This window comes from Chionomys nivalis, chromosome 1, assembly GCF_950005125.1.
Source record: "Chionomys nivalis chromosome 1, mChiNiv1.1, whole genome shotgun sequence".
In the NCBI taxonomy this organism is placed as follows: domain Eukaryota; kingdom Metazoa; phylum Chordata; class Mammalia; order Rodentia; family Cricetidae; genus Chionomys; species Chionomys nivalis.
The window spans coordinates 143168703-143193605 of record NC_080086.1 but is presented as its reverse complement, the minus strand read 5'-3'; the positions used below and the strand labels follow the sequence as shown (position 1 = coordinate 143193605).

Sequence of the window (24903 nt, the reverse complement as noted above, 5' to 3'; positions counted from 1 at the left end):
CCACTTGAATCAGTCGCTGGGGAGAAAAAGACCTGCCCAGAGCTGCAGTAGGGGTCTGAGAGTACAATTATCACACTCTGCACTAGAAAAGAGCCATAACAATGAACTGTTAAACTCAACCATGCCTCTTGACTAATGCATCAAACCAAATCATACCAGTTAATAAAAGTAATGAGGCCTACATGGCTGAGCAATTCCATTTAGAAAATCTATTGCATGCACCTACACGGGAAGGACTTAGCAAGTGAGTGTTGTTTGTGAAGACTGCGTGTGGGAACCGTAGACCGTCAAAATTAAGTGGTTGAGGTTTGTTTATACAGTGTATGCACACCCACGCGCAGGAGACCTCACTGATCCCTTGGAACCTGGTTTATGGTAGCAACGTCTGTGTCCCTCCAGACTCTAATCCAATGTTAAGTTACCAAACAGATTTGCACACTTATTGCATACCATGCAATAAATTGCCACAGGTTCATCTGTGTCTGGAAAGTTAAAAGAATGACAGTAGTAACTCAGTAGAAAGGATTGAGCACGATGTTGTTTGAGAAGAGACCTTGTATTTCTCACGTGATGTCCGTTGAAGTATAAATTCTTTTACTGACACATGTCAGTAGTGATTGAGTGATGTTAATCATATTCCTCTAAACATGACAGCCACACAATATAGGCTCAGTTCCACAGAGTCAGTCTGTGGGACTGGACCCAATATGTATACAAATATGAGCATCAGAATTGTATTGCATTTGAAGTGGGAAATTGGGACTGATGATTAAGGGGGCCAGGACTGTTGCCAACATTGTTAGTCCAATGAAACTGACTTTATAGGGAAAGTCAGCATGTTGCTGAGTCAAGGACTGGGATGGAGCAGCGACTACAGTGGGAAGGCAACTTCTCCTTAGATTTAGCCCCTGACTTTGGCCAAGTCTCTCCCCACATAGGCTTGTTAAACTCTTTAGAGACTTAGCAATAGCTGTTGCTGGGACATTCATTTAATTATCATTAATTACTACCTTCTGATTTCAGTCATAAATGTGCATATATAGAACTCTCCCATTTAACTATCTTGTAATCTTGCTTTTGATTGTAAACACACCGTTCCTTCATAACATTAACAAACGAAGTTCCCAAGTGGCACCCAAGAAAAAGCCACACGGGTAAACAAAGGAATAAATTGGAATTTGTCATTTTACACACAGGGACTGATTCATATTGGAGTGAGTTTTTAGTAACACCCACAAGCTTCTCCCACCTCCAAGGTATCGTCCTCTTCTCCATGATTTTAAATGTCTTCCAAACTCCAAACCAAGTTATCAGATACAGGAACGGTGGGACTGAAGATGGATATTGCCACCCCTATTGTAAAGGAGAGGACGCTGAGATGAGAGGCCATTGTCACGCAGACCAGACTCACGGGTACAGAGGCATTTCCAGGAAAGCTTTGAAAAGTTTCTCCTGTAGTTATTTTTCTAGAAAAATATGGCAGATTTAATTAATGGCTAAGCTTGTTTATTCTGTTTATTCTACTTCCCCAATAAAAATTATTCCTCTTCGCTTCTTGTCGCAGGAAGGAAGGATGCTCTGTGATCCACAAGGCAAAATTAAATAAGTAAAAAAAATAGAAGTTATTTTTGTTGCTCATGACTTTCTTCAAACAAAAGCAGGCAGAAAGATTCCAAATACATTTATGTTTTATTTTTTCTCATAAATAGAATACAGCAGGGTGACCATGGTTTAGAGGAATCTTTTACATACATTATGTCCAAGAAGGAAGTTTGAATTCTCTAAGCACAAAAACACTCTTTAAAAGGAGTAGGGCTAATTACCCCAGTTTGAACATTAGAGGTTGCATAAGATATGCTTAATTTTTACCCTATACTTCACAAATACGTGCCAATTGAAAAATAAAAATTAAAAATATCATCTCATAAAAATATAAACACAGAAAGGAGTTCACGTAATAATGCTTAATTTAGAAAAGTATTAAAATTATGCTAACCACTGTAGCATATCTATCTATATGTGTATATACATATGTAGATACACACATCTACATATGTATATGGACAACCAGTGGAAAGTCCTCTAGCATGGGTTTTCAACGGTCCTAATGCTACAGGCCTTTAACACGGTTCCTCATGTTGTGGTGATTCCAACCATGAAATCATTTTGTAGCTACTTCATAACTGTCATTTTTCTACTGTTTGAACTGCAATGTAAATAACTGATTTGCAGGAGATCTGATATGTGACCCCCGTGAAAGGGTCAGTTGACCCCCAAAGGGGTCACAATCCATAGGTTGAGGACCACTATTCTATAGGAATGAGTGGGGCGTTACTTAGTTGAAAACGCAAGCCATGTCTTCGCGTCTTTGGTTTTTGTTATGTTTTTAGTCTCGTTGTGTCTCTAGTGTCTGACTGGCAATGCTACCGAAGGCAAACATCCTCACTTTAAGTTTTAGAGAGTGAGAGGGAGCATTTATTTCCCTAAAGAATAAGTGTGTGGGGGGTCCTTGGACTTCCCACAGGGCAGGGAACCCTGACTGCTCTTCGGGGGCTGATGAGGGAGGGGGACTTGATTGGGGGAGGGGGAGGGAAATGGGAGGCGGTGGCGGGGAGGAGGCAGAAATCTTAAATAAATAAATAAATAAATAAATAAATAAATAAAAATGTAAAAAAAAAAAGAATAAGTGTGTGGGAAAGAAGGTGTAACCTGTACAAGGTGGGTGAACGCCTTTGCTCCCCTCAGCACAGTGGGACTCCTCCATGATGCCAAGCTGCCATTGTCTTCCTTTCGGAACCACCCATAGGCAGCACTGCAAAGAAACAGGTTCCTTCCTGTGCTCAGGGTAAAGGCAGTGGGTTTTAAAACTCAGCCATCGAACGGATACCTTTAAAAGCACCTGTAATACAAATACAGAAATCTAAAATCGGCTTAAAAGTATTTAGAAAATCATCTAAATAATGTGACTGAAGTGTCCACGGTCCTTCCTGTTTTTGAAAAGAAACAGCCAATAGCCACAGGTGTGCTAATGAGAGAATCATGTAGACCACACTTTTATTGACATCCAGGGTCATTTGTAAAGGTGATTTTGACCATGCTCAGTTTTTGCCTGGTGAACACAGAACCGAAGTTTTCCCTCTGGCTATCCCAACCAGCCAGTTTCAAAGTTCTCAATAGGACTGAGGGGGGTGTGGTGGGAGATATACTTTGCCTTGGAATCTTTTTTTTTTTAATTTATTTATTTATTAAAGATTTCTGTCTCTTCCCCGCCACCGCCTCTCATATCCCTCCCTCTCCCCCAGTCAACTCCCCCTCTCTCATCAGCCCTAAGAGCAGTCAGGGTTCCCTGCTCTGTGGGGAGTCCAAGGACCTCCCACCTCCTTCCAGGTCTATTAAGGTGAACATCCAAACAGCCTAGGCTCCCACAAAGCCAGTATGTGCAGTAGGATCAAAACCCAGTGCCATTGTTCTTGACTTCTCAGCAGTCCTCATTGTCTGCTATGTTCAGTGAGTCCGGTTTTATCCCATGCGTTTTCAGACCCAGACCAGCTGGCCTTGGTGAGTTCCCGAAAGAACATCCCCATTGTCTCAGTATGCGAGTGCACCCCTCGTGGCCCTGAGTTCCTTGCTTGTGCTCTCTCTCCTTCTGCTCCTGGTTTGGACCTTGGGGTTGTAGTCTTGGAATCTTGCTGGGAAGTTTAGGTCTTACCTGGCAGTAACCGCCACCAGCCAGCTTTCCATAGTGAGGCTTTAGGCTCTAGCATCGATATGACTTTTTTCTTTAACATGCACTCAAGAGACCGCACTAGGAACTCAAGTAGGGAGAACCAATAAACTGGGAAACAGGACCCGTATTCATGTGTTTATGGCGATAGAAGGCTCCCTGGGATTGTCTTTCTCATGCATCTGAAACAGAAGAGGGAGATACTCATGGGTTCCTGTTTTCCTTTAATCCTTCAGATTTATGAGGAATCCAAGATGAACTTGGAGCAGGAGAGTCCGTTTGTCTGCAGTGCCCCGGGCTGCTCCCAGGTGAGTGTGTGGATCCTCTGTACTCTGGCTTGCAGGAAATGCGTCTGCCTTGCCCTCGGATGGCATCTCTCATGGAGCCACTGTGTCCAATGGGCTTTTTTTGTTTCCTGAAATACTTTTTAAAGTGTCCCTAATCATCAACATCATGGTTCTTCTCATCTTCACTACTGTTAGATTACACATTATAGTTTGAAATACTTCCCTTTCATCCTGAAACACAGCAGTGTTGGCATGGCCATGAGTAACTTCCTCCGGAAGCAAGTCAGATGCATCCTGCCCACCATTTCCGCTGGGCGGTCATTCAGAAAGGGGAAGGTGGTGTGTACTTCACAGCCGCCAACTGCATACATACTGGGCGTTTTTGATGGGATGCGTCATAGTTGTGAGTTGAATTCTGGATCCCTTTTCAGAATACCCCTATGACTATTCTCAAACTATAGTTCTTAGGCATAGAACTTTTAAGAGGAGTGGCTATCTTGGCAAGCAGGATTGAGTTTGAAGGTCTCTGATAACTCTCTTCAAATGAAAAGTATGGAATTAGATGAGAGATACTGCCTCCATGGTGTTTAATATAGAGTATGAACACAGTAAATGTTCAGTTAATGCCCACTGTTTGTTATCATAGTGCTACTGCTGCAGCGGTGGCTAAATCTGTTATACTAGACCCCATGACTATTGTGTGAAATTAGAGCTTTGTGTTTCTCTTTAAAAACTTGAGGGTGACTTTTTCTGCACTTGCCTCGAGAGTCCATCTTTGGGTAGTATCAAGTTCTAGGGATTTTGGTATGTAGAAATGGTAATTTTCATATCAAGTCTTTATTTTATGGGATATAGGGCACAGTTCAGAGACTGAGCATAAGTATTTTGCAAATGTAGGAAATGGCACTCACTCCCTAATTTTCCTGCACCTTCAAGGGAGCCAAGGTTCATGCCCACTGGTTCATGGGATAGAGTTGGCAGTCCTGCATGGGGCAGTGACGAAGGTCAGGTGGGAATCAGATGAGTGCCCTCCTTATAGTTTCCCGAAGTTCGTGGAGGATTCTGGGAGCATCTAAGAAGGCATTTTGGAGGGACAAAGTAACAGAAACACAAAACTAGTATTATCAGCCGCCAAGCAAACAGTTTGGAGTTTTCAACAGAGGTTTTTGTGGCAGTGTTTCTTTCTAACTTGAGATCAAGAAAATGAGTAGACAAATATTTTGGGACAAACTGGTTTTGAAAGTAATTCTAAAATAGGAAATACTAAGGAATATGGGTAGGTTGCTATGTAACTGGGAAAATCCTGGTAGACAAGAACTTCCCATGGTAAGCGCAGAATACCTCCTTAAGAAGTTAAAACCTGATCCTAACTAAAAGGAAACTCCCCTTTGGTTTCTTCCAGGGGAAGCCTCCTTGGCTAAAGGAATGCAGATAATTGGAGAGGTTTGCTTGCTTAGCCGTGACAATAGTAAACAACATTAAGTGTTTACCACAAGCCACCTAGAAGCTTCCTGGGTACCTACCTGTGTGTGTCTAGGTATTCTAGCTGCCCCTTGAAAACTGCACTTGCTCCAAATACAAGAATCTGTTCTCATAGACCTTCTGGTCTGGGCATCAGATCTGGAATCAAACAATAGAGTCATCAATTGACTAGTTGATCTCCATTTTTCGTAAAGAAGTAACAGACCAAACCATGAAACTGACTTTACTTGAGGTGGGGAGGCAAATGGAAGTCTTCTCTATGGACTGGAAACCTTCTGAGATCCAGCAAAGTATAAGGAGAGGTCAGGTTAAGTTGGGATTCTCAGATATGTCCAGGGTTGGAATGCCAGTAAAGAAGAGCTTCTAGTAATATGTGAGATTCAGTAATTCAGACAGGATTAATGAGTGTAGATTAATATCTACACGTAATTATTGACCTGTATGTCACACACTGTCCCAGACTTGGCATTATTAACATCTAAGGCCAAGTGAGTCTTCAGTGTGGGCACTGTTTTATGTTTGGTAGAGAGTTTGGCAGCACCCATGCCTCAACCCACAAGACCCCAGTAGCGCTCCACAGCTGTAACGACCAAGACATCTTCAGAGGTTGCCAGATGTTCTCTAGGGTCACACTTGCTCTTGGTTGGCAATGCCGACAGTTCCATTTGGGTTTTCGCTTTGCTCTTTTGTACCCCTTCTGTTCTGGATCCCCAACTTCTAACTGACCTCTCCCATGCTATTTCACGCAGTGCTCTAAGCCACATTCCCCTCACTGGAGTCAGGCAGGGTGTAAATAAATCAGTGCCATCGGCATGTAGCCACTGGTGTCCTACACCGTTGGAGCTGGGATCCTTGGACGACAGAGCAAAGGCTGTTGGGTTTGGCAGTTAGTACTTTCAGGAGACGTGGGAGGAAGCAGAGGGTGGAGGCCTGATTGGAAGGGATTAATGAGTGAGTGGGTGGCAAGGGAGCCAAAGTGATGGCATAGAGGAGCCTTTCAGGTCCAGGAGGCAGTGCCGAAACACAGTGATCTAATGGTGGCCTGTGAGGGAGGCAGCTTTGCTGAGGCTAAAGGACAGCCAGGGTGAGTGTAGTCAAGAGTGAGAAGCCAACCAAAGGACAGGAGCGATGCCAAGGAGACAGAGAGTGCAGAGCATCCCGTGGGGCAGTGGGCATCCTCAGTGAGTATGAGCCAAGAGGGGACAGAGAGAGAGTCTGCCAAGTCACATGCAAAGTTTGATGGCATTGAGTGTGATTGACATTTGGGGTTGAGTTCATTGTGTGTGTGGCACTGGGAATTTGAACCCAGGATCTCACATATCCTAGGCAAGTACTTTATCACAGCCTCGTGCCCTGAGTTCTTGAACAGGCCCTGCTTGAATGCCCTTGAATGTCTTGTTGAGGAGGGAGCCATGGTGTTTCTTTAACAAGGCTAAGTAGACTGTGGGGAATGTTGGCTAAATGTGAGAAATTAGGATTTATGTAGGGTCTTGATTTTAAGGGGACAGTTTCCAGCTTTGGATGTGATGATGTACCTGTGAGTCTGTGTCGCCTTTGTATGGCAGTGTTTCTCCTATCTTGACAAGCTGTTGTAATACCTCGCCCATCTTTTAGCTGAATGAAAATGCAGCCATCAACCAGTAGTTCCGAGCATCCTCGCCGTTGGAATATTTGTAACTCATAGACAAGTCAACTGCTGTGATCACAATACTTGCCCTCATGCCGTCCCATAATCTGGGAACCTGCAGAGAAAAGATTAGGGTCCTGCAAGATGGGTAAACAGAATTGTTAGTGTTGTCTTGGAAAAGGCGGTGGAAGGTTCCTCTGCTCCCCTTTCTCTTCTTCAAGAGAAACTTTACTTGGTTGGGGGTGGCCTCTGATTCCTAGAAGATCTTTTAGCATGTAATAGGAATAAGGACCAGCTTCCTATGCTCTTTCTATTCTCTTGGAGCCCAGTGTCCCCACTCTCTTGGAGCCCAGTGTCCCCACTCTCTTTTTACGTTCTGTATTGATTGTTGTTTTCAACTCTCATGTCCATTTTACCATGCATCTCATTTCTTTATCATTAGTTGTGACTTGTCTCATTCAGAAGGAAACGTTAGTCCATACGCAGTGTTATAGCCGTGGACCTGTAATCCCGGCACTCAGGAGGCTAAGCAGGAGAATTTGGGGTTCCTGGTCAGCCTGGGCTAGATAGTGAGTTCTTGTCTAAAAAAAAGGAATATATGGTTAACTATTTCATTCTGGTGTATGGCACTTACTTTAGCATTTAATAGTTTACAGAGTCAAAAAAAATGGCTTTTTATAGACTGGAGAGCTTCTTCAGAGGTCAGGAGCAGGTAATGATGTCACAGAGGACCCAAACTTTGTTCCTAGCGCCCACTTCAGTCTGCACACAACCACTTATAATTACGAGTGCATCTGATGCCCTCTTCTGGCATCTGCGTGTGCCCTTACTAACCTGTCTGTGCCCCTGCCATGTTCATACCCTACATACATGCAAAACATTATTAAAAAACCAACTTATTAAATCTGGAAAGATGGATCAGTAGTTAAGAGCACTGGCTGCCATCTCAGAGGCTTGGGTCAGTTCATAACAACCATATCATAACTCACAATCATTTGTAACTCCAGTTCTACAGGATACAATACCCTTTTCTGGCCTCTGTGAATTTTAGGTTCATCTGTGGCACACAGACATACATGCAGGCAAAACAATCAAGCACATAGAATAAGATAATAAGTTTTTTTTTGTTTGTTTGTTTTTGTTTTTGTTTTTCGAGACAGGGTTTCTCTGTGGCTTTGGAGCCTGTCCTGGAACTAGCTCTTGTAGACCAGGCTGGTCTCGAACTCACAGAGATCCGCCTGCCTCTGCCTCCCAAGTGCTGGGATTAAAGGCGTGCGCCACCACCGCCCGGCGATAATAAGTTTTTAAAACGTCTTACTAACATGAAAGATATTACCATATTGTTTATATTACATTAAATTCTCTCTCTCATTTTTACCAGTGTTTAATATTTGGTGTTAAGAAAATCATGAGAATAAACAGTAAAGAAGCAGAAATACCTGAAGTTATATAAAGTGTATCTCTGTGTAACCGGAAGTTGGGTGCAAGTGCCACTCTTTGCAAACTTTTCAGAATATGATCCAAGCATCAAGTATATAAATGATGCTCACACAAAAACCACTTTCAGAACCGTTCATAGGATTCAGCCTAGTCAACTCCCTTGGTCAAACACAAATCCATTCTACTTGTAGAAAAACCTTTAGCCATGGTGTACAAAAGTAATAGAGATTCATATTGACCATCTTGAGTTCTGCAAGTTTCTTTTTAAGTTACCAAAGATTCAGGAATGTTCATCAGAATGTATTATTTGCTTGTATTTGTATTTGACTTTAACAGATCAAACTTTACTACATAAAAACTTCAATCAGTTAGTTCAATCATTGCAAACATACCCATCTGAGCCAGGCGAGGTTAGAGCCTGCTCAGTAAGGAATTACAGCCAAACCACAAAGCTCATTCCTGTTACTGTTGGCTACATTTTTATGGTAGAATATTTAGGAAACACTTTTTTCTCCTTTAGGATGCAACATAACGCTTGAGAGATTTAGAGTTATTGAGGGACCGCTATATTTGGTGTGAGTCACCTTGCTATCCCGCGAGTAGGGCAAGGGAAATAACAGGGGTCTTACACCAGAGACCAGATGTTTGCCCCTGGAAGATAGACTGTTTCCATTCATGATGCGGGAGAACCAGAAATGACCCCAAATAATTGGAAGCAACATTTTTGGCAACCCTAACACCATTTTCTGAAAATTTCAAATAAATACAGGCTGACAGCAATATTCAGAGTATAGAACACCCCAAATAATTTGTCATGTTGCTATAAGATCATACGTATAATTAAAAGAATTAGATAATATGTGGACTAGGCCTTCATAAACAGAAACATGCTGTAAAGATGTCACGGTGTGCAGTAGTAGATATATTTTTAAAATTAAGCATAACATGGACTTCTTTCCCAAAGTCTGACATAAATCAAAATTCTTTCTATGTCATGCGTTTCTCTTATTTTTGCTTAATCTGTAGATAATGTCTAGCATACTTATCATGCCTTAGACTTAATTTTACACTATTATGTAAAGCAGTAACTATTACAGAAAAGTTCCATATGGTTTTGCATAGTCCCAGTGCTACCAAGATCTCCACCCATTTTTTCATTTTGGATGTTATGCTCTCTGCTGCCATTAGGTACCTGGCAGGACCGCAAGAAGCATTCTTTTCGACACAGTTGTCTTTTCTTAAGCGACTTCCTAACAGAGCCAGGCTCTAGGGTGCAGTGTTTCTTTCGGGTGTGTTGCTCCAGGACCTTCAATGGGGCTCTTTTGCACCTTCTGTTTCACTATTTAGCAAAGGATAAGACAAAGTTCAAAGGCTTTGAACTTGAGAAGTTTTCTTCCCCCTCATGGAAACCTCTAGCTGTCAAGAAACACAGGGTTTCTGCAGTTCCTTGATAAGCCAGCCGGGCTTAACAAACAAGTAGAGGACTTTGGGAAAATTCTGGGGAACTGGAGAGTGACTAGAAGCAGAACCCGCTTATCAGCATCCCCCTGCAGCATAGGCAAGCCTTTCGGTAAACAAATGGACATGATAACGCACATGTTTACATATAGCTGGGAGGACCCCGCCCCCGCCCCAATACCAGCACATGTGTGTAAATCAGTGTGGAACTGTGAGCTGTATTTGCTTGTGTGATAACACTTTTTTCAGAACTGATTTTTCTTGTCTTGCCTGTCTTGTTTCCGATGCTGAGTGTCTTTTTCACTGTGTTGTCAATTATGTGTTGCAAACTAAATATCTCCTGTTCCTCTCTCTATTTCCCCAACAGCGTTTCCCGACAGAGGACCATCTCATGATTCATCGGCACAAGCACGAGATGACTTTGAAGTTTCCTTCAATAAAAACAGACAATATGCTCTCGGGTAAGAAAGCATCGGGCAAGGAAGGTTTGCGGGGTCAGATTAGCTCCACATAAAACCATAAGACACTCATGTTTTGGTGGCTTGTAGCCCAGTGGCAAATCTGTATTTTGAAAGTATATACATCTAATCTATAGCAGAAATATGATCAGCTAGAACCATTGATATCCAAATAATCGAACCGCCCCCTCTTTTGGTGCGTGCATGTGTGAGAGATGGAGAGAGAGAAAGAGAGAGAAAGAGAGAGAGAGAGAGGTCTTAGGTAGCCCAGGTTGTCATCAAACTTAATATGTAGCAAGGATGCCCTTGAACTCTTAATCTCTCTGCCTCCATCTTCCTAATGCTAAGGTTATAGGTATGGGAACTGATACAGCTTTTCATTTTTCTATGTGGCATTGAAACTTGGCTCGCATGGCTATCAGAGGAGGCCTGCCTGTGAACACTTGGTTAACATCAAGGCTCACGAGTGATAGACATCACATGAATGCTGTACGGGGCCAGTGACGTGTGGTTGCAGTAGAAGCAGCCCAGGAGGTGTTGCAAGAAGTTTAGTTTCCTTAAGAAATCACACTTGCGCCGGGCGGTGGTGGCGCACGCCTTTAATCCCAGCACTCGGGAGGCAGAGGCAGGCGGATCTCTGTGAGTTCGAGGCCAGCCTGGTCTACAGAGGGAGTTCCAGGACAGGCTCCAAAACCACAGAGAAACCTTGTCTCGAAAAACCAAAAAAAAAAAAAAAGAAAAAAAAAGAAAAAAAAAAGAAATCACACTTGCCTCTTAACTGGGTGATTAGATGAGTTCATGCATGAAAAAATGCTCAGTGAATGGGAGCAAAATGAATAAGAATTAGTCCATCAGCTAATTTCCATTCCTTCCCATGTTAAAGGGACATTAGAAAAATATTAGTAAAGGAGTGAGGAACCTGGAAGCTAGTTTGGGCTCTGCCTTGACTGTACGACCTTGAAGAAATAATTAAACCTTCCTAGGTCTCAGTTCCTTTTTCCGTCAGACGGGAATGATCGTATCTCTGCAGGGTATTTCACTAACCGAAGGGCCAGTGGGAGAGGTCAGAGTGTCTCACAGGCCCGAGCAGGGTCGCCAGGTCATTTCCTTCTCACGAGAGCTATTCGACCTGCAGTCATCTTCCTGACGTGAAGAAGGAGGTGACACTCCTCTGCCCACATTTTGATAGACCTCAGAAGGGAAACCCGCGGCTCATTTTGTCACACCCACAGTTTATAGGGATTGCATTGCCATGGCCACTAAGCCCTATGCAAATTGACAGTTGATCACCACGAAGGCTACAGGAAACGGGAGCAGCTATCCTGGAATCACCAGAGTTGTGCTGAGGGCCCTCCACCCTTAATGTCTGTGCTGATATAGAATGGACTACTGCCTTCGTCACTAGGCTGTGCCAGGTTAGACACGTGAGCAGATGAATTTGTGTTGGAGTCATTGTGCCTCCACAAGCCACTAGAGGCCTGTTCTGGTGCCGTGCTCTGCGACCAAGAGATCAGTTCAAAGTGGACCTCTTCCCTTTTGTTTGTCACTGCCTGTCTCCACTCCTTACTCTTTACCTCTTTATGTTTTCTTTTGTTTTGTTTTGAATAAACAAACTACTATTCAGGGACTGATTTTGCCTTTCGCGAGTTTAAAGAGGTGCAGAACTCGCATGTGAAGGAGACAGAGACGCCTAGAAGGCGGCTGCCTTGGATGCTGTCACTCACCGAAGTCTGTTAAGGTGCACAGGTTTCAGACGTGAGCATGAGTGCATACACAGTAATTCCCAATAGTTAAGCCGATTGCCTCTTCCTTTATTTTCCCAAACTGGATCCCTAGAATAGGTTGCCTGATGGAGCAGGAGGACGTATTCAAGAGAAATGAGTACGAAGATTACGTGGCTGCAATGGCAACCATCAGCATGGGTGGTGTCTTTCGGGCAGGCTAGCCTGGCTCTGCAGAGAGTCTCATCTGAACAGCTGTAAAACATCAGTCTAAAATATGTGAACGCATGAATGATGGGGTGAGGCCCTTTGTCTCTACTGCCTAAAAAGGGTTTCTGATTAATCTCCTGCCGTCTGCCCATTGTTTGTCTTGGGCCTTTGTTGGCTTGAGGCTCTTCCTGCCAATCATCAGTAGGCCAGGTGAAAAAGAGTTGAGAGCCTAGAAGCCTAATTTTTATTATTGTGAAATTTGTCATGGAGAAAGGGAGAAAGAGGTGAACACAAAGGAAACAGCATGAGTAAGGCAGTGACACATTGTATTTGATCCCCCTCTTTGTGTTGAAGTCAGTATGGAATAATTTCATCCTCCAGCGAAGTGCTCCCTTCAAAACATGTTTCTCACTTTGCCTGCTCATGGTTTCGTGGAGCTTTCTAGGATAGAGAGCTGTCCAGTTTGTGTAGAGAGTTAATGCTGGCTGTGTGTTGCATTCTAGGACTGTCCACACTGAACTAAAATAGCCTTTCTGTTACAAGTTTGGACTTTACTGCTTTTGTTCCCAGAAGTGACTAAGTTGCATATTTATAAAAAAAAATCTAAATTTTTATAATTAAGGGTTTAGCATATATATATATATATATATATTTCTTTATAAATTTGACTGAACTCTTACAATCTATAGCCTGACTTGTTTCAATTCATTTAAAACTTCCCTTGTCACTAAAATTTGTTAGTTAAAATATTATTTGCCTTAGGTCTGTTTTGTGACTCATCAGAAGATGATAATATAAATCAAATAGTAAATTAACATCAAGCAAAACTCTCCAAATTCTTCTTTATCCATTTTCAAACAGTATTTAATTGTGCAAAATTGCATTTCAAATGAAATGGGACTTGCCATATCGTATGAAGAGAAAAATGTGTTAGGTGTCTATTTGTATGGCTAGTGTTCGGATGTCTTGTTAGTCTCTATTTTGGAGCATTGCTATATCTGTCACTGTTTGCAGCTATCATACTAAAGAAGGTGGTACAGTGTCACAGATGCACACTTCAAGAATAAGCTTCTAGAGATGGGTAGATAGCACGGAGCTAGAATGCTTGCCTAGAATGTATCAAGCCCTGGCTAGGTTTGATCCTTCAGTTTTTATCGAAGAATATTATCCAGATCGGAAATACTTTGTTTTTCTGTAAGCTGTATTTTATATAGGTTGAGTAGAGTATATTTGAATGGGATATTCAGAACCGATTTCACTGATCCTTGCCATGCATTTGAGAGTGAATGCAGGTGACAGGTATTTAAATGAATCTGCTCTTCCAAATAGATTAGAAGCATAGACTCTCACTCTAAGTGAGTAGACAGGGACAAGAGCGGGGTGGGGGTTCTGGATTGGAGGTACAAAGGGATCCATGTAGCCTTTCCAGCTAAAGTCTCTCATTCTTATCTGCTCTCTATGGTAACTTTCCTGAGTTCACTAATGATGGTCATCACAAGTCTTGGCTTTGAGTTGTCCTTGTTCAAATAGCTTCATGATGAGGGAAATTGTAATACAGGTTTTTTTTTTAAAGGTTTACTTCATATGTATGAGTGTTCTTCTTGCATGTAAGTATATTCCTGGTGTCCACAGAGGTCAGAAGAGGACACTGGATCTGGAGTTACAGGTGTTTATGAGCCACCATGTGGGTGCCTGGAACTGAACCCTGGTCTCTTGCAGCAACAATAAGTGCTCTTAACTGCAGAGGCACCTCTCCAGTCTTGAGAGACAGAAGGTGTTAATTAAACTGTGAGGAGAGACTCTGTAGAATACAATTTTATTTCATATGCAGATAAAAAAATTATTGGCCATTCCATACACAGACCCATTCAACTGGAAAATCCCAGTGTGATTTCAGCAGAGGTGATGAGGACAGACCATGGGGCTATTTAATTGGGCTATCATTGGGCACTCGGGGATTCTTGTCCCGCCTGCCAAGCAGATCAAGCACACTGTTGTTTTTACAGGGTTCCAAGGTTCTACATATGAAAAATCAAACAGAAACCAGAAAGGGAATCAAAGCACCAAGGTGCAATGTTATTTATAGCCCCCCAAATCAGATAATATTTCAAATGAGAGTTCAATTGGGGGAAGAACAAAAAGGATCTTTTGGAGAGGACTCCCCCACTGTCTTCCTGTCATAAATCTCAGAGCTTGTAAGTTCGGTCTTTCCTGTGGAGACAGGAGGGCAGGACTGTCCCTAAGTCAGGCCTTCAATAAGCACACATATGTGTATGATGGTAGATTTTGCTCTGTGAAAGAGAAGATAAAATGGGAGAGTGTGATGGATCTTTCCCAAAAGCTGAACCCTATGCCCTGGGTGGGAGGCCTGAGAGGGATCCATATGATGTGATGCTTTGAATGTAACTGGCCCTCGTCGGCTCATTGGGAGTGGCACTATTAGGAGGTTTGGCCTTGATGGAGGAAGTGTGTCACTACGGAGCAGGGCTTTGAGGTCTCTCATGTTCAAGAGACTCCCAGTGTCTCAGTTCGCTTTCTAATGCCTGTAGATCAAGATGGAGAACTCTCAGTCTCTTCTCCAGCACCATGTCTGCCTGCACACCACCATGCTTCCTGGCGTGATGATAATGGACTACACTTCTGAAACTGTAAATCAATCTCAATTAAATGCTTTTCTTTGTAAGAGTTGCTGTGGTCAAGGTGTCTCTTCACAGCAATAGAAACCATAACTAAGATACATAGGAACAGGCTTTCAAGTGCCTAACACCTCACAACCAGACACTGTGGCTCAGTTAATGCAGTTAGGACAGACACAGACAAGGTATGAGAAGACTTCAACTGGCTGACCGCCACCATTTCCTCAACTATTGAACGGCTACTAAGTGCCTATCAAGATCTTGCAATGCCAATGGCGGACGTAGGATGCATGGTATTTACTGTATTCAAGTAGTCTGTGGAGGACAATAGGTGACAACTACTTAACAATCTACATACGTAAGTAAGGAAACATAGCTTAGTGCCAGGTGCCATGAAGCTTGGCAATGTGGCAGCAACTATCCAGCAGGCCACCTGAGCGTGTGTCCAGAAAATGTCAGTCTTTGTGTCGAGACCTGGTGACTATTAACATGGGCTCAGAAGTCCTTTCTCCTGCCTTCAGAGTATGGTGGCAATGCGCGTGTGTGTAATCCCAGTTCTGAGGACACAAGGTCACAGGACAGATGAGGCATAACGAGCTGTCTCTGAAGTGGAGACACAGAAGGGAGCCAAACATTTCCTCCTCTCATCTTCCTCCCCAGATTCTCAGCACTCCTCTCTGGTATAAATGATAGTAAATGATAGTTACTGGGGTGGTGCGGAAGAATTGTCTGTAATCTATCAATCATGTTTTAAATAAACGCTGATTGGCCAGGCAGAAAGTATAGGTGGGAAAACCAGACAGGAAGTAGAAATAATGTAATGAGAACAGGAGAATTCTGGGAAGCAAGAAGTTGATTCCTCCTACTCCTGCCCAGATCACCAAAGCAGCAGGATGTGATCTGCCTCACTGAAAAAGGTACTGAGCCACATGGCTAACATAGATCAGAAAAATGGGTTAATCAAGATGTGAGAGTTAGCCAGTGAGAGGCTAGAGCTAATGGGCCAATCAGCTTATAATTTATGGAGACCTATGTGCGATTTTCTTTGGGGCTAAACAGTTGTGGGGTACTGGGCAGGACAAAAACCCCAACAACAAGCAGGCCCCCGTTCATGTTACACTGGGAGCTCAACCACATCTCCAGATAGTCTAGAATCAGCCTATTATTTACGTTAGGTTTACTTCTCATCATGAAGAAAGAAAAAAAAGTGATTTAATAAAGCAGAACATTTGTCTGCGAAGAGTTGATCATAATTATCCAAAGAGTCCCAAATCATAGCTCATGGCTCTTTGAAGAATACTCAACTCAATAATTCATGGGCATTTAAAGGAGTATTCCAAAGGGAAGATCTCAGATTGCTCCAAATCACCGTGAAAATAAGTTGAAACTTAAAAAAATAACTGATGGAGGAAATACATGTGTAAAACACACACACATACAAACACACACCCACACACACACGAAGGGCAATAAATCAAATGCCTGCAAGTACAAAAAACAAAAAAAACCCAAAAGTATTAGTAATTTCTCACTATGTGAGTGGATGAAGCTTTACGGCACACAAAGTGACAAGGACAGCCTGTGCCTGAAGACAGAACATTAGTAGCAATAGCTAGCAATCTGTGCCCTGTCCACTGTCTTCTTTAATCCTCATTCCCTTTCTTTCATGTGACTAAATGGCCCTTTCCACATTCTTTGTCATTTTCTTGGTGTATCTAGACTGTGAGTGACATGCTGAGTTTTGGTTCTACTCTACGCTAAATTTGGTTGTTAATCTAGGGACTACCTTTTCTTCTGTGGGTGCCAGAGCGCTCAGCCTTCAAGTGGCATGAATAGGGAAAGCGTAGGAGGAGATTCTAACACATGAGTGATTCAAGGACCACAGAGACGTGTTTGGAAGTCACACTGTCTCATTCACTGCGGTCAGTAGAAAACTGGTGGCTCTTGGCATTTATGGGGGCTGTCAGTTTCTCATCCATGTTTCCAGCTGGCCAAGAAGTACAGACTTTTGAATCAGTCACAGAAATGAATCGAGGCCTTGTTCTGCAGAATTCTTTTTATATGAAAAATTTGCTCACACTCTGGTTCACCTGGAAGCCGGCTCCTTTGAAGAAAGCATATAGGAGAACTCATACAATTAAGGGCAAGTGGAAATATAAGGATTTAGATTCCTCCATTCAGGACACTTTATGACAATAAAAGCACCTCTTATCTCTTGTTCCCTCGGCTGGCAGAGTCGTGATGTAAAGGTATAAATAACCATTGTGCCAGCTCCATGCCTCAAAGGCAAAGTGAACTCATGGCCCAATTGCTTTGGAGTGCTTGAGGTTCATTGCTGGTGGTGAATCTATCTGGAAGATAAACTTGTTTAGTTTAAGTCAACTTTGAAGCCATACAGAGCTAATGAGCACTGGCTGCAGGAGAAGGCCACACCCATACGTTTTCCTCTCAATTCACAGATACTGGCAAGGCCATCTGGTCCACTAGTTCTTCATGCTGCCAATAAACGAATCAAGAGCATGACAATGTCCCATCTCTGCTCAGGGTCACGATAGCCAGAATTAACTTTATGTATGCCACGACCATTGTCTAAAACCAGGTTCACCCTGCCTTGCCTTGTGATGACACTGTCCCTGGGGAAGGAGGCAGAAGACAGTAATGCCAGGGTTGCTGATAGGTCCTCCTGCTCCTGTGAAGTCATGCTCAGAGGCACATTGGTTTCCAGAAAGAAGCCTTGCTGCACTCCATACAATTTTACCAGATGCTCTTGGCCATTGCTCTTATAAAGTCTGAAAGTTCTTTTAATATTAACTTTCCTAAGCAGATCTTTATTAAAAGGCAGATGGGAGCTAAGCTAGAATATTTTAATAAACACATTTATGTAACTTCAAGAAAGAAACGTTATAAAAATAAAAGAAATGCATAAATTACCTTCCCTTTTAACTTTAATTCTTATTAAAAGAGATATACTAATTTTAATACATTTTGCTACTGATTTGGACCAGATTTTCTTTTAAAAATTTGTTTGTTGTTTTATGTGTATGGGTGCTTTGCTTGTATTCATATCTGTGCAGCATATATGGGCCTGGTATGTCTGGAGGCCTGCAGAGGGCCTCAGATCCCTGGAACTGGAGTTGTGGATGGTTGTGATCCATCATGTAGGTCCTGGGAATTGAACCTAGACTTCTGGAAGAACAACCAGTGCTTTTAACCTCTGACCCATCTCTTCAACCCCCTAAGCCACTTTCTTGAGAAATTCCATCAAGTCTCATTGTATTGTGCATAATTGTGTGTGTGTGTATGTTTGTTTGTGTGTGTGTGTGTGTATGTGTATAAAATTTCTGACTGGAATAGTCATGAGTTCAAAATAGCTACTGAAATCTTAAACTTTTATATGTATCTGTATTTAAATCACATGCGGGCAATGAGAGCTTTGTATTATTGGCGATCACTAATGGTTTGGTACTAAATGCCGCAAAAATTCCTTGATATCACCCTCATCCTTTAGCTAGCTCATGGGTGATAATATAGGACTGTGTGGGTGCCTGAGTCAAGAAGAAAGTGTTTCTCAGAGCCAGCATTCTTCTTTCGGTAGGTTATCTCTCCTGTTCTCTGCACATCATTTTTTAAATTGATGTTTCATCTTGCTTTTAATGGTTGAGGAAATGAAGCAGACAAATATGCAGCTTAGACACATCTCTAGAACCAGATGGGGTAGCAACTTGTATAAGGTTTGCAAATTTAGCTCTGGGTGTGCTGTCTAGGTTCATCTTGTAGTGATCATATTTGCTGGGGATAATGCACTTAGTGACTATAAACTGACGGGAACTCAGAGAGAGAGAAAGAGAGAGAACAATACATTGTGTGGTGTGTTCATGTGCATGCAAAGGACAGAAGATATCTTCAAGCACTACCCACCTTTTTTTTCCTGTTGTTTCTTTTTTGGTCTGGAACTTGTCAAGTAAGCTAGGCTAGCTGGTGGTCACCAAGCCTTAAGCATCCACTATATATATTGCATTCCCATTGCTGGGATTACAAGCATGTACCACCATGCCTGGCTTTTTTACAGGGTACTACTGTACTACAGACTGAGTTTAGGTCCTCATGCTTACAAGGGAAGCACTTAAATGGCCGATCTGTCTTTCCAGCTCTTTGTGGAAACTTGTGAACTCCTTTTAAAAATAGTGTTAGGTAGGTACTTATTGTCTGTCCTACTGATAACATCCACAGAACTTCCTCTGCATAACTGGTGGCTAAATTTCTAGATTATAAGGTCAAGTTTGTAGAACTCTTTCTTGTAAGGCAGAAAACAGAGTCTTAACATTGCAAAGCTCCTTGACTCACTGCCACAGGGATGGAGAGTCAATGAGGACATACCCTGTTCTCAAGAAACATCCAGTAAAAGATCAAGATACTGGAATGTGATAAACTACAAAGAAATTATTTTTATACCCTTTTGTTGCTAACATATAGAAATTAATTGAAAACATTTCATAGATACATATAAACTATACTGTAGTGTGGAGCGGCATGCCGCTTCCCTGCCGCCCCAGCACCCGGCCACCCAACTAGCTTTACACCCGAAATAATTACACGGAAACTGTATTCTTTTAAACACTGCTTGGCCCATTAGTTCCAGCCTCTTATTGGCTAGCTCTTACATATTGATCTAACCCATTTCTAATAATCTGTGTAACACCACAAGGTGGCTTACCAGGAAAGATCTTAATCTGCATCTGTCTGGAGTGGGAGAATCATGGCGACTGCCTGACTTGCCTTCTTTCTCCCAGCATTCTGTTCTGTTTACTCCACCCACCTAAGAGTTGGCCTATCAAATGGGCCTAGGCAGTTTCTTTATTAATTAACCAATGAAAGCAACAGATTAGAAAGAAATCACTCCCACATCACTATACATATTCATAGGGTACTATGTGATATTTCAATTCATGTACCTGATGTATATTGATCAGTCTAGGATAGTTGGTCTACCCATTACATTGAATGTTTAAGCTTTCTTTGTGTAGAAAATATTCTAAATCCTTTACCAACTATCATGTAGTATTCGGTTATTGCGAGGCATAAACATTCTACTGTACTGTAGATTAGACATTATCACTTCTGCCCAACCACACCCTGTACCCTTTTCCCCATCTGTGTCCTACCCCCCTCAGCCTCTGGTAGCCAATATTCTATTCTCTACTTGTATAACATTAACTTTTTAAGCCCTCACAAATGCATACAATTGTGTATGTTTTATTGTAGGGTAACTGGTTTGTTTAGCTCAACTCTTTCCAGATCTGTCCACATTGCAGCAAATGACAGGGTTTCATTCTCTTTGAAGGCAAGTTCAGTAATAAGAAAAGTGATAAAAATTTCCTTCTTGCCTTTGCCTCAGGTGTTTGAGGATTCCCAGCAACCTGTTTTTTGTTTGTAAATCTCTGCCAGAGAGGAACCTGCAGGTGTTTATGCAGCATCCACCCAGGTGTATGAGGGTGATAACCTCAGACAGGAACCTGTGGGTGTTTCTGCAGCATCCATCCAGGTGTATGAGGATGATAACCACAGAGGGGAACCTGCGGGTGTTTCTGCAGCATCCATCCTGGTGTATGAGGGCGATAACCATAGAGGGGAACCTACGGGTGTTTCTGTAGCATCCATCCAGATGTATGAAGATGATATTCACGGAAAACTTTGAAACTGGGTGAAGTACAAGTTCAAAAGGTTGGAGGTTCTCCTGTTTTTTATTCGGGTGCTCCTTGCTGAAGTGCCTAATGAAAGGCAAGCCTAAAGTCTTAAGTGCAGCTCAACATTCCTAAGAAAACCAGTTCCTGTCCTGTGCATGCTAAGTGGGCTGCTTGTTCCTACTGATTGAATGCACCTTGGTACTCACCAGAAAAGCACAGCCACTCTTATTCAGGATACAGACATCACTGGAGTTATAGCTGACTAATGTTCTTGGGTCTAAATAAGGAAGGGATTACAGGCATTTTAATTTACAGCCTTGGGTTTTACCCACTAAGTTCAAGGGATTTCAAGAGAAACAATTACTTGACAAAGGCATTCAATGGCAGTAAAAATTTCTGCCTCTCTGACTTAAGCAACTGAAAAGCTGGGCTGTTCCTCCTTTGAGCATTTGCACACTTCCTGGCTTATTTGGAGCTGGTAGGATAAGAAATCAAAGATGACTAGAGATCCTCTACCGAGTCCGATGAATGTTAGATAAAAGTTGGGTGCCATTTATTGGTTTCTTTAGTAACTGGAAAGAATATGTCATTCACCAAGTTGAATCAAAACTTAGGAACAGTGTCTCTTGTATGTTTTGGATGAGAATATAGGTATTTGGCTATCGTGCAGCACAGAGAATCATACTTGGTAACAGCTCAAAAGTCTCCCTCTGGGACATCTGGGCTCTAGGATTGGGGAAGCCACTGTCTTTGCTTCAATAGGGTCCTATTTGTTCCATGGTTTTGGATTTATTGGTAGAGAAGCCAAGATGCTGGACACTGTCAGCCCCATCCCCACCTCCTTTGTGTATAGGTGTATGCTAATACCTGAGGATCTTTTGCTTTAGCGTAGAGGAAAAATAAAATTCTCTTAGCTTTGCTTAGAGTCTGTCCTCTCTCGTGTCACTTGTGGTTAATACCATGGGCCAGCATGAGGCCAGCACCTCAAGGATGCTGCTGATGTGACGTTAAACACTTACTTCAGTTTGGTTTTCTATTGAAACCAGTTTCTGTAAGTTCAAGGTGCGCCCCCATCACTAGCGAAGGCTGCATCTAAGCTGTTACTTTGAAAAGAGCTCTGCCCGCTCCTATTCAGGGTGTTTCTGCCACTGGCCTTGACACTTGGTTCTCAACTATGACTCTCAGTACTTAGTCTCCTGTAAAGAAGCATGAAGAAATAAGAGGAAAAGCAAAAGCTTGGTAAAATAAACTCCTGTGATAACAAGTGGCCAACCATTCTTCTGTTGCTTGGTGTTTCCTCGGAAACACTCTTGGGACACAGCAAAGAAAAGAGGCTTCCAATGTGGGGAGGTCTATGGAGGTTAAGCAGGATTCCAAGAATGGCTCCCTTTCCAAAAAGCAGGAATTGGTAAATGACTCAATTTGCATATCATGCCTGGAACAAGACTTGATTTCTTCATAAGTAGGACAGGAGAAATAGCTTTTACCTAGCCTGTTCTCTGTGAATATTACTGAGATGGAAGGGAAATGCTCAGCTTTGTGTCCAGTAAGAGACTCCGAGTGGCAGAATCAATGCCGCACAGACAAGACAGATCTGTCTAGTCCCACACTTGGTTTCCCTATTTACACCTCCTACTCGGAGACCCATTATCTGTAGGTCCTGACTACTAATTCCTGGTGCTTCCCTTTGATGGTCCCCCCAGTAGTTGTATATTGCTTGAGCCTATGGGAAGTCAGTGGCTTTTGAAGTTAATCTGAATTAGAATTCATAGAATCCTTAACCTTTAGAACTTTATTTGAAAGATAAGGGGGAGGAAGTCTAGGGAAAGTATTTAATGTTCTCTAAGTCATGCTATTTTCCAAATATGGATTTCTGGATTGTCAAGATTGTTTTACACACATATACACACAATTGTTTTATACACAAAGGGTTTATGAGTCCTTTGAGCCTAGAAGGGCAAATCTTGGGATGTGGACTGAAATGAGATCCTGTCTGAAGGGGAGAGAAGATTTTTAATGAGATGGTCATAGGTTGTGTGGTCTTGTTCAGGAAGATCAGTTGTCTATTTCCAGAATAGAATCTAGCCTGCTTATAAACATATGTGAGACAGCTTAGGTGAAAATCCTTGTGAACCACAAACTTCTGCAGAAATATGTTGTTTTCTATAATCACACAACAGTTATATGAATATCTGAGACACACCAATATCTGTGTGTGCATCATAGTAACTAGTGTGCTAAAAACGTCATTTGCACAAAGCCAAACCTTCATGTAAGTATTTTAGATAAGGTTTGATTTACAGCCATCAAGAGTAGAGAATCTCAGAATCTTGTATCTTGAGGTTAAGAATGGGGAGAACACTGGGACTCTACTGTCCCGGAGTCCCTGCCAGCCCCTCGGGTACTGAAAGCCCCTTTCTCCTAGGCAGTCAGGACATGTTGTCTTTGAAGGGCTGGTTCTACAGAGAAGGGCAGGTCACAGGCCACCTGTGCTTTCTGAGTCTTGGTTGATATTTACTGGATTGCTGGGATTACCTACTCTACATATGTTAAGAAGTAAGCACAGTCCTGATGTCTTGTGATATAGCCATATGTAGCATGCAGGCCCCGCACTGAGTGTCAGCGTAAGGGAGGTCTTTGGATGACACAGGTTGCAGTGACTTCCAGAACTGTGCAGAAAGTGAAACAGAGGCAGTATATAGATCAGGCTGAGCAAAAGCCACAGTCAGTCTCCTGTTTGCTGAGGGCTTAGGTGGGGATAATACAAACACACAATAGAAGAGGCTAGGGCCCTTGCTCGTAACCCTGGTGTCACCACCACCTACCCAGACCTGAAGAAGAATCTCACTGGTTCTCCATTTTTCTCATTTCATGTGCACATGAGTGTGTGTGTGTGTGTGTGTGTGTGATAGCTATGGCCCCTCCCTTCTATTTATTGTATCTTCTGCCTTGAGGAAAAGTATTCTATTCGGTGCTATTCATGTCAACCGTGCCTAATCTGAAGGAAGATAGCCAGGCTTAAGTATAAGTCTTAAGGACAATTCGCTTTCCTCACTTCCTAGGGTCTTCTGAGATTAGAATCCAGAGAATATGTGGGTACGATAGTACTGCATAGACAGCAGCAGATCATGGCTTCATCTCCTCCAGTTTTCTAAGGAGTAGGCTCCGTAGAAAGTCCAGACTATGAAAGAAATTCCTTTCCTTTTACAGAGTATTCACAGAACATTCTTTTGGCCACAGCAAAGGAAAATAAAATCAATAATGCTATATTTTATAAAAGATGGAAGCTGTGCGTGTTTGACTTGGAACCTTTTATCATCTTTCTCTGGTTCTCAAGGGGAGATAAAATTACTGAGCTACTTTTTTGCATTAAGGAGGAATTAGTGGGCCTGTTTGTTTTTTTTTTTTTGTTTTCTATAAAAATATACACTCTTTTTCTTTCTAAACTCCTGAAGTCAACTTTGAGAGTCGCATAGAAAACCTTCTGGGTTGAGTTTAGCTAAATCATTTTATTGCAGATTAAAGTCAAAGGCTCATTCCCCCTACGGTGATGTGTATTCAGATGATACTGACTCTGGATGTTTATTGCTGTCTAGGGGTGAAGGTGGGGGGGAGGGTCAGGAGGGCTGGGATGTCCTTATGTGTAGTTTTTCTCTTCCACACGGCCATTATAGTTGAAGGGCTGGGAGAGTGTAGGTAGCTGTTGGGCACGGGAGGGTAGGAAAGAATTTGTTTCCATCTACCATGCATTGCAGGAAAATCCCTGTTACTGATCTTTGGCCTCTGCTTTTCAGATCAGACTCCAACACCCACGAGATTCCTGAAGAACTGTGAGGAGGTGGGTCTCTTCAGTGAGCTGGACTGCTCCTTCGAGCACGAGTTCAGGAAGGCTCAAGAAGAAGAGAACAGCAAGCGGGTAGGTTGGCCTGGGTGGACCCTAGAGGTGTGGGTCCCCAGCGTCAAGTGGAAAATGTCTGGCGCTGCAATCTGTATCGAGGTGTTCTTAATGTACAATCCCCTGACTCAGTCTCCCCGTGAGGCCTGTTTGTGATAGTGTTTTAATGTATTTGTGCGTGCCTCGTCAACCTTTTTCTTTTAAAGGATTATCTCTGATGGTGATAGCACACAGAGCTGAGGTTCAAGTATCTGAAACATGGAATTCAAGCTTTAGAAAAA

General features: G+C 42.5%; 1 protein-coding gene across 1 annotated transcript in view; it reads left to right on the top strand.

Moving 5' to 3' along the window:
* The first annotated feature begins 3960 nt into the window (after positions 1 to 3960).
* Positions 3961 to 24903, top strand: part of Creb5 (cAMP responsive element binding protein 5) — a 315746-nt gene continuing 294803 nt past the window's right edge. Inside the window, exons 1-3 of the mRNA XM_057777595.1 lie at positions 3961 to 4032; positions 10386 to 10479; positions 24522 to 24643. Of these exons, the coding sequence (XP_057633578.1) occupies positions 3979 to 4032; positions 10386 to 10479; positions 24522 to 24643 (270 nt within the window). The 5' untranslated portion in view covers positions 3961 to 3978. The remainder of the gene's footprint in view (positions 4033 to 10385; positions 10480 to 24521; positions 24644 to 24903) is intronic.